General features: G+C 46.9%; 1 protein-coding gene across 1 annotated transcript in view; it reads left to right on the forward strand.

Moving 5' to 3' along the window:
- LOC142095494 (uncharacterized) overlaps positions 1–12,488 on the forward strand; it is a 101,903-nt gene that overhangs the window by 42,381 nt on the left and 47,034 nt on the right. The window contains exons 13-15 of the mRNA XM_075178438.1: positions 7,773–7,870; positions 8,023–8,134; positions 8,260–9,404. Coding sequence (XP_075034539.1) covers positions 7,773–7,870; positions 8,023–8,134; positions 8,260–9,404 — 1,355 coding nt within the window. The remainder of the gene's footprint in view (positions 1–7,772; positions 7,871–8,022; positions 8,135–8,259; positions 9,405–12,488) is intronic.

Below are 12,488 nucleotides of genomic sequence, written 5' to 3' on the forward strand. Positions count from 1 at the left end.
CAAAGCTGTGAGTTCACAGGTTTGTTTTAGTTAATACACTTATCCTGACACAAATCTACTAGCAGAAACAACATACTGCCCAAAAAAATAATCCTGCTCAAGAGGGTATTGAAGGTTTCTCACCAGCAGACCTAGCTTGAACCAGAGAAACCCACACACTCCTCGGCTTGAAATGCCCTCTTGCCAATGGATTTAGCATCATCTACTGATAATTCCTAAGACTCTTAAGAGGCAGATACAATTATCAACGATGTTCCTAAGAATATCGCGGATGTACTTTGTTACCATTACTGCGGTAAAAAGTAATGTTCATTGTTGCTCGCACTTCTATGGGGCGCAACCAAAAATGAGCGTTACTTCTGTAGAAAAAAATCTGCGCAAGGTGTATTGTGTGCGTTCCGGAGACACCTTGTGTGGATATTTTAAGAATTTAATCCCCCCCTAAGGGAAGTATATCTGGGGGGTAAATGTATGAAGCTGAGAGTTTTCGACCTGTTTGAAAAATGGAGATGTTGCCTATAGCAACCAATCAGGTTCTCGTTATCATTTATTCAGAACATTCTACAAAATGATAGCTAGAATCTGATTGGTTGCTCTAGGCAACATCTCCTCTTTTAAAACCCGCCAGGAACTCTTAGCATTATTACACCTACATATAAAAATAGAACCTTTCATAAGAAGGGTCCCAAAAACGTAGAAATTTCTGCACTTTGAAGGGATCACCATGAGCTGGTGAACATGATTCGTGGGGTTAAGGGGACAGATGGGACTTTTGAAGATGATATCTCCTCTTACCGTAAAGCAGTAGAGGTACAGATAATTTACATCTACACTACTCGCCCACATTTTGACAACTTAGAAACAGGCACTGACAGATCAATATTCGTGTGTGAGGGCTTCCTAAATCTATGGATCTGGAAGACTTGTAGTCTTCTTATTCAGCATCTTTAACTCCCTATAAAACCAGATGGCCAATACAAAGACTATTATTGACTTATCCCACAGATTGCTTCAGGTTAGGAGATATAATAACCCAACTTATGTAATTTGGCCTGGTGAGATGGAGGAGTGCACTCTGCTTTTACAGTGCTATAAGCTTCAGCTGTTTCCACCAGATTATGATGCAATGAAGCAGGATGTCTGTAATTTTATATTCTGTGTTGGTACAAACCTGCATCACGCTTTTCCCAGTGGGAAAAGTATCTACTTAAAGGACTGCTATATAAATGGCATCACACAGAAGTACATTCTCCTATTGGAATAGCTTATTTCAGGGGACAACCCAAACATCACAGGGATCACATTAGGCCCTGTTCACCATAAAGTTGTAGCTTTTGTAGATGACCTTCTTTGTATTACTTTGCCAGACATCTCTGTCCCCAACCACATGTATGAACTGTATGCTTTTCAAAAGCTCACTTACATTTTAATGCAAAGCCCAAGCTCTTAACAGTATCGTTCAGCTTCTCAAGTTTCCTCTGTGTCCTCCTCTTTTTACTTCATGCAGTTCAGGCAGTTAGAGCCCTTCTGCTCCATGGGAAGTTTGTGTCCTCCCTGAGCTCGCCTTAGGACACCTGCATTTCTTTTTGACAGGTGTACCACCCCAGTCAAACTCCCCAGCTGCCACTGTCCTTTTTTTAAACAAGGAAGGTGGCTAATACCCTTCCCTGGGACCAGCCACCTTCCTTCCAGTGGTGCGGATCCGTCCCTCCCTCCCCCTATATGTGGTCAATCCAGTCAGATCTAGATATCACATGTGACAGGTGCCGTCCCATGTGAGCAGAGAAGAGAGCAAGGCTGGAAGGTAATTGTGAAGAGGGGGGGGCGATGTTTGTGTTGTGTGTGTGATGACAAGGGGGCTGGTGGCAATGTAATGTGTGTGATTACAAGGAGACTGAGGCTGGTGGCAATGTCGTGTGTGATGGCAAGCGGCCTGGTGGCAATGTAGCGTGCATATGATGGCAAGGGGCCTGGTGGTAATGTAGTGTGTGTGTGATGGCAAGGGGCCTTGTGGAAAAGTAGTGTGTGTGTCTGATGGCGAGCGGCTGGTGGCAATGTAGTGTGTGTGATAGCAAGGGGGCTGGTGGCAATGTAGTGTGTGTGTGTGTAATGGCAAGGGGCCTGGTGGCAATGTAGTGTGTGTGTGTGATGGCAAAGGGCCTGGTGGCAATGTAGTGTGTGTGATGGCAAGGGGCCTGGTGGCAATGTAGTGTGGGTGGGTGAGGGCAAGGGGACTGGTGGCAATGTAGTGTGGGTGGGTGATAGCAAAGGGGCTGGTGACAATGTAGTGGGGGTGAGGGCAAGGGGGCTGGTGACAATGTAGTGTGGGTGTGGGCAAGGGGCCTGGTGGCAATGTAGTGTGTGTGATGGCAAGGGGCCTGGTGGCAATGTAGTGTGGATGGGTGAGGGCAAGGGGGCTGGTGGCAATGTAGTGTGGATGCGTGAGGGCAAGGGGACTGGTGGCAATGTAGTGTGGATGGGTGAGGGCAAGAGGCCTGGTGGCAATGTAGTGTGGGTGGGTGAGGGCAAGGGGCCTGGTGGCAATGTAGTGTGGGTGAGGGCAAGGGGCCTGGTGGCAATGTAGTGTGGGTGGGTGAGGGCAAGGGGCCTGGTGACAATGTAGTGTGGGTGAGGGCAAGGGGCCTGGTGGCAATGTAGTGTGGGTGGGTGAGGGCAAGGGGCCTGGTGGCAATGTAGTGTGGATGGGTGAGGGCAAGGGGCCTGGTGGCAATGTAGTGTGGATGGGTGAGGGCAAGGGGCCTGGTGGCAATGTAGTGTTGATGGGTGAGGGCAAGGGGCCTGGTGGCAATGTAGTGTGGATGGGTGAGGGCAAGGGGACTGGTGACAATGTAGTGTGGATGGGTGAGGGCAAGGGGACTGGTGGCATTGTAGTGTGGATGGGTGAGGGCAAGGGGACTGGTGGCATTGTAGTGTGGATGGGTGAGGGTAAGGGGGCTGGTGGCAATGTAGTGTGGATGGGTGAGGGCAAGGGGACTGGTGGCAATGTAGTGTGGATGGGTGAGGGCAAGGGGACTGGTGGCATTGTAGTGTGGATGGGTGAGGGTAAGGGGGCTGGTGGCAATGTAGTGTGGATGGGTGAGGGCAAGGGGACTGGTGGCAATGTAGTGTGGATGGGTGAGGGCAAGGGGACTGGTGGCAATGTAGTGTGGATGGGTGAGGGCAAGGGGGCTGGTGGCAATGTAGTGTGGATGGGTGAGGGCAAGGGGACTGGTGGCAATGTAGTGTGGATGGGTGAGGGCAAGGGGACTGGTGACATTGTAGTGTGGATGGGTGAGGGTAAGGGGGCTGGTGACAATGTAGTGTGGGTGAGGGCAAGGGGGCTATTGGCAATGTAGTGTGGATGGGTGAGGGCAAGGGGACTGGTGGCAATGTAGTGTGGATGGGTGAGGGCAAGGGGACTGGTGACAATGTAGTGTGGGTGAGGGCAAGGGGGCTATTGGCAATGTAGTGTGGATGGGTGAGGGCAAGGGGACTGGTGGCAATGTAGTGTGGATGGGTGAGGGCAAGGGGACTGGTGGCATTGTAGTGTGGATGGGTGAGGGCAAGGGGACTGGTGGCATTGTAGTGTGGATGGGTGAGGGTAAGGGGGCTGGTGGCAATGTAGTGTGGATGGGTGAGGGCAAGGGGACTGGTGGCAATGTAGTGTGGATGGGTGAGGGCAAGGGGACTGGTGGCATTGTAGTGTGGATGGGTGAGGGTAAGGGGGCTGGTGACAATGTAGTGTGGGTGAGGGCAAGGGGGCTATTGGCAATGTAGTGTGGATGGGTGAGGGCAAGGGGACTGGTGGCAATGTAGTGTGGATGGGTGAGGGCAAGGGGACTGGTGGCATTGTAGTGTGGATGGGTGAGGGTAAGGGGGCTGGTGACAATGTAGTGTGGGTGAGGGCAAGGGGGCTATTGGCAATGTAGTGTGGATGGGTGAGGGCAAGGGGACTGGTGGCAATGTAGTGTGGATGGGTGAGGGCAAGGGGACTGGTGACAATGTAGTGTGGGTGAGGGCAAGGGGGCTATTGGCAATGTAGTGTGGATGGGTGAGGGCAAGGGGACTGGTGGCAATGTAGTGTGGATGGGTGAGGGCAAGGGGACTGGTGGCATTGTAGTGTGGATGGGTGAGGGTAAGGGGGCTGGTGGCAATGTAGTGTGGATGGGTGAGGGCAAGGGGACTGGTGGCAATGTAGTGTGGATGGGTGAGGGCAAGGGGACTGGTGACATTGTAGTGTGGATGGGTGAGGGTAAGGGGGCTGGTGACAATGTAGTGTGGGTGAGGGCAAGGGGGCTATTGGCAATGTAGTGTGGATGGGTGAGGGCAAGGGGACTGGTGGCAATGTAGTGTGGATGGGTGAGGGCAAGGGGACTGGTGACAATGTAGTGTGGGTGAGGGCAAGGGGGCTATTGGCAATGTAGTGTGGATGGGTGAGGGCAAGGGGACTGGTGGCAATGTAGTGTGGATGGGTGAGGGCAAGGGGACTGGTGACAATGTAGTGTGGGTGAGGGCAAGGGGGCTATTGGCAATGTAGTGTGGATGGGTGAGGGCAAGGGGACTGGTGGCAATGTAGTGTGGATGGGTGAGGGCAAGGGGACTGGTGGCATTGTAGTGTGGATGGGTGAGGGCAAGGGGACTGGTGGCATTGTAGTGTGGATGGGTGAGGGTAAGGGGGCTGGTGGCAATGTAGTGTGGATGGGTGAGGGCAAGGGGACTGGTGGCAATGTAGTGTGGATGGGTGAGGGCAAGGGGACTGGTGGCATTGTAGTGTGGATGGGTGAGGGTAAGGGGGCTGGTGACAATGTAGTGTGGGTGAGGGCAAGGGGGCTATTGGCAATGTAGTGTGGATGGGTGAGGGCAAGGGGACTGGTGGCAATGTAGTGTGGATGGGTGAGGGCAAGGGGACTGGTGACAATGTAGTGTGGGTGAGGGCAAGGGGGCTATTGGCAATGTAGTGTGGATGGGTGAGGGCAAGGGGACTGGTGGCAATGTAGTGTGGATGGGTGAGGGCAAGGGGACTGGTGGCATTGTAGTGTGGATGGGTGAGGGCAAGGGGACTGGTGGCATTGTAGTGTGGATGGGTGAGGGCAAGGGGACTGGTGGCATTGTAGTGTGGATGGGTGAGGGTAAGGGGGCTGGTGGCAATGTAGTGTGGATGGGTGAGGGCAAGGGGACTGGTGGCATTGTAGTGTGGATGGGTGAGGGCAAGGGGACTGGTGGCAATGTAGTGTGGATGGGTGAGGGCAAGGGGACTTGTGGCAATGTAGTGTGGATGGGTGAGGGCAAGGGGACTGGTGACAATGTAGTGTGGATGGGTGAGGGCAAGGGGACTGGTGGCAATGTAGTGTGGATGGGTGAGGGCGAGGGGACTGGTGGCATTGTAGTGTGGATGGGTGAGGGCAAGGGGACTGGTGGCATTGTAGTGTGGATGGGTGAGGGCAAGGGGACTGGTGGCAATGTAGTGTGGATGGGTGAGGGCAAGGGGACTTGTGGCAATGTAGTGTGGATGGGTGAGGGCAAGGGGACTGGTGACAATGTAGTGTGGATGGGTGAGGGCAAGGGGACTGGTGGCAATGTAGTGTGGATGGGTGAGGGCGAGGGGACTGGTGGCATTGTAGTGTGGATGGGTGAGGGCAAGGGGACTGGTGGCATTGTAGTGTGGATGGGTGAGGGCAAGGGGACTGGTGGCAATGTAGTGTGGATGGGTGAGGGCAAGGGGACTGGTGGCAATGTAGTGTGGATGGGTGAGGGCAAGGGGACTGGTGACAATGTAGTGTGGGTGAGGGCAAGGGGGCTATTGGCAATGTAGTGTGGATGGGTGAGGGCAAGGGGACTGGTGGCAATGTAGTGTGGATGGGTGAGGGCAAGGGGACTGGTGGCATTGTAGTGTGGATGGGTGAGGGCAAGGGGACTGGTGGCATTGTAGTGTGGATGGGTGAGGGCAAGGGGACTGGTGGCAATGTAGTGTGGATGGGTGAGGGTAAGGGGGCTGGTGGCAATGTAGTGTGGATGGGTGAGGGCAAGGGGACTGGTGGCATTGTAGTGTGGATGGGTGAGGGCAAGGGGACTGGTGGCAATGTAGTGTGGATGGGTGAGGGCAAGGGGACTTGTGGCAATGTAGTGTGGATGGGTGAGGGCAAGGGGACTGGTGACAATGTAGTGTGGATGGGTGAGGGCAAGGGGACTGGTGGCAATGTAGTGTGGATGGGTGAGGGCGAGGGGACTGGTGGCATTGTAGTGTGGATGGGTGAGGGCAAGGGGACTGGTGGCAATGTAGTGTGGATGGGTGAGGGCAAGGGGACTGGTGGCATTGTAGTGTGGATGGGTGAGGGTAAGGGGACTGGTGGCATTGTAGTGTGGATGGGTGAGGGCAAGGGGACTGGTGGCAATGTAGTGTGGATGGGTGAGGGCAAGGGGACTGGTGGCATTGTAGTGTGGATGGGTGAGGGTAAGGGGACTGGTGGCAATGTAGTGTGGATGGGTGTGAGGAAGCTGGTGGCTAATTAATGAGTGCTATTTTGATTGTGGGGTGATGGTGCTGCAATTTAATTTAATAGTGGAGCTACTAGTTTAAGATGGTGTGGTTTGGGGGCTATTAATTGAATGTGGGGTGAGTTTGGGGAGAATGAGGTCTATTTATTTAACGTGACTATGAATTATTTAATGGCAGTGATGGTTGCGATAAATAGGTATAATTATTAAACGTAAATACTATTAATTTATTGCAGGGGTTGTCTCTACTGTAATTTGGGTGGGAGGTATGCTATTAATTTAATGGTGGACTGCGGGTTGGAGCTAATTATTTAATGGCGGGTGCTATTTATTTGTGGGGTGTTGGTGGGGCTATTTAATTTAATAATGGGGCCTATTAATTTAAAGTGAGGTACGGTGGTTTGGGGCTATTAATTGAATGTGGGGCTGAGTTTGGGAAGGAGGACTATTTATTAAATGTTAATATGAATTATTTAATGCTGCGATAGTTGTGGGAAATGGTTATATTTATTAAACATAAATGCTATTTAATATTTGCTCAGGCTGTTTGCAGGGAGGGAAATAGGTTTCTTTATTAAATGTGAATACTAGTATTTTAATGTTGGGGCAGGAGGGTGGCCTAATTATTAAATGTGGGTGCTATTGATTTAATGCCAGGAATGGTTGCAGTGTTCTAAATTTAATGTACCCATTTTTTTTCCAAAGAGTGCCCCCAGCATTCCAGACAAGTGGCAACTGAGCAAGAGACACCAGCAACCATAGGTAGGGAAAGCAACAAGAACAGGTAGGAGGGAGCAGGACTGTCTGACAACTGTTTTTTTCTACATTGGCAGTTCTTCTGCACCATGTTATTAAATAAACACAAATCTGTATATATGTATTTATTGTTACACAAAACAAGGGGAGAAAAAGCATCATAAAGGGAGCAGAAATAAAGGGGAGATACAAAGGAGAGACAAACAGCATGATGGGCACAGTGTGATGCTTTTGGTGTGCCACGGAATTCTGGGAAGGGTTTAGGTGTGCCAAGGGTGAGAAAAGGTTGAGGGACACTGCTGTAAACTACCTCCTCATATTGAAGCCGATCTTCTCAAACCGCATCTTCACAGAATCACCTGTGATTAAAGTGAGAGCTCTTCCATGACTTCATTGTCTTTTCCAGATGGATCTTAATATCTTGTTTTCCAGCATAGAGAGTAATTCCTGCTTTCCTTGTCAAGCTATGGGGTGGTTAGGTTATATAACCCATGTACTCAGTCACTGTGTCTCTCCTACAGATGGATCCAGTAACCTAAATACCCCAGAGAGATGTCCCCGTCATCTTTATTCACAGGATTGTTCAGTGGAAAATCACAGGATCCCACAGCAGTATCAGGTAGATGGAATTTAGGTCCTCGCCATATACCAAATTAACTTTTTACTATATGATCTGTATAGAAGTGGTGTGTGTTATACTGATATTCTACGGTTGAGTCTCAATTAATTAAATTATTAAAGTGTTATTTTATTATTGTATGGGTTAATTAGGGTGAAGATCTGACTAATATTAAGGTAGAAAACATAGAGGGAGAAGAAGAGACGTATGTGAGGGGTGATCAGCAGTGTAAGGAGGAGGAAATCCCTACAGATATCAGCACCGGTGAGTAATAAACACTTATTACAGAAACGTGTCATATACTGTTCTTGTTCAGTCACAATAATCTAATTTTCTACATCTCCAGTACAAAGTAATGAGGAAAAAATATTCATTTATTTTATTTCCAGCAGATGGATGCAAAAGCAGGAATGCCTCGGAGGGATATCTCATATTATCTCCAGATTTCAAAACAGAAGATAATAAGATCACACTAGATTATTCAGGAGAAAACCACATTGACCTAAATATACAGCCAGTACTGGACAGTACAGATATATTATCTGATACCTCTAATCATGAGGAATATTCTCCTGGCTCAGATATTACTAGCCATACAGATGATCAAATCTTTCCTTGTTCTGAATGTGGTAAATGTTTTATTCACCTGTCAGTCTTTACTAGACATCAGAAAACTCACAAACGTGAGAAAAAACTTCCATGTTCTGAGTGTGGGAAATGTTTTACGTATAAATCAGATTTTGTTAAACACCAGAGAATACACACAGGCGAGAAACCATTCCCATGTACTCAGTGTGGGAAATGTTTTACACAGAAATCATCTCTTGTTGTACATCAGGGAACAAACACAGGTAAGAAATTTCCATGCTCTGAGTGTGGGAAATGTTTTACACACAAATCTAATCTTGTTATACATCAGAGAATTCACACAGGTGAAAAACCTTTTTCATGTTCTGAGTGTGGTAAAAGTTTTGCATATAAATCCGTTCTTAATGAACATATGAGAATTCACACAGGTGAGAAACCATTTCCATGTTCTGAGTGTGGGAAATGTTTTACACAAAAAGTTGGTCTTATTAAGCATGCGAGAAGTCACACAGGTGAGAAAACTTTTTCATGTTCTGAGTGTGGAAAATGTTTTGCATATAAATCAGTTCTTAATGAACATACGAGAATTCACACAGGTGAGAAACCATTTCCATGTTCTGAGTGTGGAAAATGTTTTGCATATAAATCAGCTCTTGTTGAACACAAGAAAATTCACACAGGTGAAAAACCATTTTCATGTTCTGAGTGTAGGGAATGTTTTACACGTAAGTCAGCTCTTGTTGAACATCAGAGAATTCACACAGGTGAAAAACTATTTCCATGCTCTGAGTGTGGGAAATGTTTTACATTCAAATCAGTTCTAATTGAACATACGAGAATTCACACAGGTGAAAAGCCATTTTCATGTTCTGAGTGTGGGAAATGTTTTGCACAGAAATCAGCTCTTGTTAGACATCACAGAATTCATACAAGAGAAAAACAATTTCACTGAGCTGATGGATATGAGATGGTTGCAGCAGTCTAAATATCGAAAACGCTGTTGATATTTTTAATGTAAATTATGAAAACAGGCATAAATATATTTATATAATGTATTGCTGAAAATATATTAATATCTATGTGCTGTGGAGGGCAATTCAAAGCATCATGCACGCAGTATTTTATAATTTAATTACTGTCTATAGACATAGTTGAAATGTGTGTTATAGAACAGATCGCTCATGTGTAGAAGTTATTGAAGTTCACTTATACCCCATTCATACTGCACCAAAATCCAAGGTTTTTGACGGGGCGAGCTCAAACGACCCGGGTCTTGGTGCAGTATGAATGGTACAAGTCAAAAATCCCGGGTCTAAAAACCCGGGTCTTCAACCCGGGATTTATCGAGGGGTAATTCCCGGGTCGGACCCGGGTTACCTGCACTATGAATGGTGCAACCCGGGTTTTTCAACCCGGGTTGCACAGAAAACAAGCTGATTGGCTGTCTGCCTGTCTCTGGAGGATGATGTCATCGGTGGGAGCCCGTGGAAGAAAAAAAAAACAGTCACCTTTCAATGACATCACCATTTTTCAGCCAATGAAAACTGCTCTGGTGATGACTCCCACAAATTGCCAGGGAACAGACTTGTGCAGTATGAATGGGGTCAACCCGGGAAATTCCCGGGTCCGAGGTGCAGTATGAATGGTGTTTCTGAGCTGGGACACTCCGAGCCCTGGCAAAAATCGGCTTGAAAAACCCGGGATATTACCAGGGCGGCAGTATGAAAGCGATATTATTCTATTAGATCACTGTCCACAGTAATAACAGAGCACATTGTTGTTACATACAGTCATTAGTAATACATAATCATGGCAATGGGCTGGAGATATAATGTTGGACTAGGACACTATTTGTAATTAGGTCTATAATCTCTTACTGGGGTAATTTATGAAGCTACAGAATTGTGGGACCACAAAACATATGTAATTTTGTGAGGCTATGTGTTATAGCCATCAATGTGTCATAAACTTGTAGAACTAGCAGAAGAGGTCTTCATCTATAGCAGCTGCCTTTCCCGTAGAGACTGGTTATGTTCACAGGTACTTAGATGCCCCCAGGTCTTATGCTCAGTGTAGTACCGGTTTATGATCACACAGTGGCACTCAGGAGTGGGAGGTAATACACAGAGTAGGGACAGGCCAGAGGTCTGCGGACTGCAACAGAGATGATAATGTCTGACTGGCCTAACAGAGCACAGGCGAAGACGTCGGGTACAAGCAGGGTCAGGGCCACAGGCTGAAGGTCAGGGCAACTAGCGAGGGTTCAGAGTCCAGGTACAGGCAGAAGGTCATACGCGGCAATGCAATCCAAAGGTATTCACCTAAATAGTACAGAAAGCTATAACCGGAGGAAACCCACGCAAACACAGGGAGAACATACAAACTCCACACAGATAAGGCCATGGTCGGGAATTGAACTCATGACCCCAGCACTGTGAGGCAGAAGTGCTAACCACTTAGCCACTGTGCTGCCCCATGTTTACTTTAGAAAAGAGGCATCTAAGAGGAGATATGATTACTATGTACAAATACATTAAGGGTCAATACAGAGATTTTCACAATTAAAACAGATTGGCGGTTGCTTTCTCTGGATCAATTTCACATATAAGTGAGGGATCGCAGGAGATCCAAAATATTTTGAACTTGATGGACTGGTGTCTTTTTTCAACCTCAAGAACTATGTAAAATCTTTTCTAACGATTATTTAAATGCAGGGCCTTAAAGAGCTATAAAACATTTACATAAAATGGTAGCTTACTTATCATGATAGATCCTGTCCTATACTATCATGGGAAGGATGCTGAAGCGGCTTAAAGCATGGTCAAAAACATGTTTGCAAGTAGAAGATCAGGGGGGTGTTGGCACACATGCTAGACGATGGCCAGGACGACTTTCCCAAAAATACCAGGTGGCCCATATGGCATGTAATTTAGCTTACTATGGAGGTATTAGGTGATGCTTACATTCATACAATGTGTCAGATGGAATTTCTGAGGACACAGATAGAGGGGGGAGGGGGGTCCTTGTTGCTTCCAATTATTACCTATTTGTACTTTAGGAGCTGTGAGAATGTGAGATACTAGTTGTTTAGTTTGGTTATCCACATCTTGTGGGGGATGAGAGTGCAAAAATGTAGCTTCACTGGACTCCTATAAGGGACTAGGAGGCAAATTACTCCTTATCCATTGCAGTTCTGGAATAATAACTCATACCGACACTGATAAGCAATAAACTACATTCACTATAACCTACACAGCGGTTCATAGAAACTGTTACAACTAATACTCTAAATATAGATCACAATAACATTGAGGATAGATATATATATATATATATATATATATATATATATATATATATATATATATATATCTCTTTTTGAGGTGACTTTTTGCTATGGAAATAGTATTGACAGTTTATTGTCTCCTCCATGGCAGCCGCCATTTTGTTGGTGGGTTATCAATGTTAAATAGCCGGTAATTTTCTGCCCATGTTGATGAGGTCATCTTTAGGCACCACAACTGCTGACTTGTTTTCTTTCACAGGATGGTTCTCAATAAACTAATTATGGATGCTATAACAGACTGTTCTCTTGCAGCCGGGCCTACCACTCTCTGATTAAGTGCTGGGCAAGAAACATGTAGGGTGGTCTTGCTGCAAGTTTTGTTATCCTGTTTTGCTGGGTGGTCCGGACCTGTGACAGCGCTTTTTGTGACCACACAGATAAGCTCTATTTTTATTTATTATAGAATTTACTGTTTGTTCCTTGGATTCATATGCCGATGTGGGACAATCTGACAAGAATTACAGATAAGCCTTTTTGAATTTTATTAATTGTACGCAGTTAATACAAGAACTATAAACATTTTATTTGTCTTGAAAAATTTCTGCCCTATGAGCTCTCCCTGGTTCTATTTGTGTTTCTACACACACACACAATGTCTCTTTCTCTCTCCCTCCCCCTCTTTCTCTCTCTCTCCCTCCTGCTCCACAGGAGGTTTCTGTCCTACCTGAGCGCACGCGCCCTCTC

The sequence above is a fragment of the Mixophyes fleayi genome, chromosome 6, assembly GCF_038048845.1.
Source record: "Mixophyes fleayi isolate aMixFle1 chromosome 6, aMixFle1.hap1, whole genome shotgun sequence".
Classification (NCBI taxonomy): domain Eukaryota; kingdom Metazoa; phylum Chordata; class Amphibia; order Anura; family Limnodynastidae; genus Mixophyes; species Mixophyes fleayi.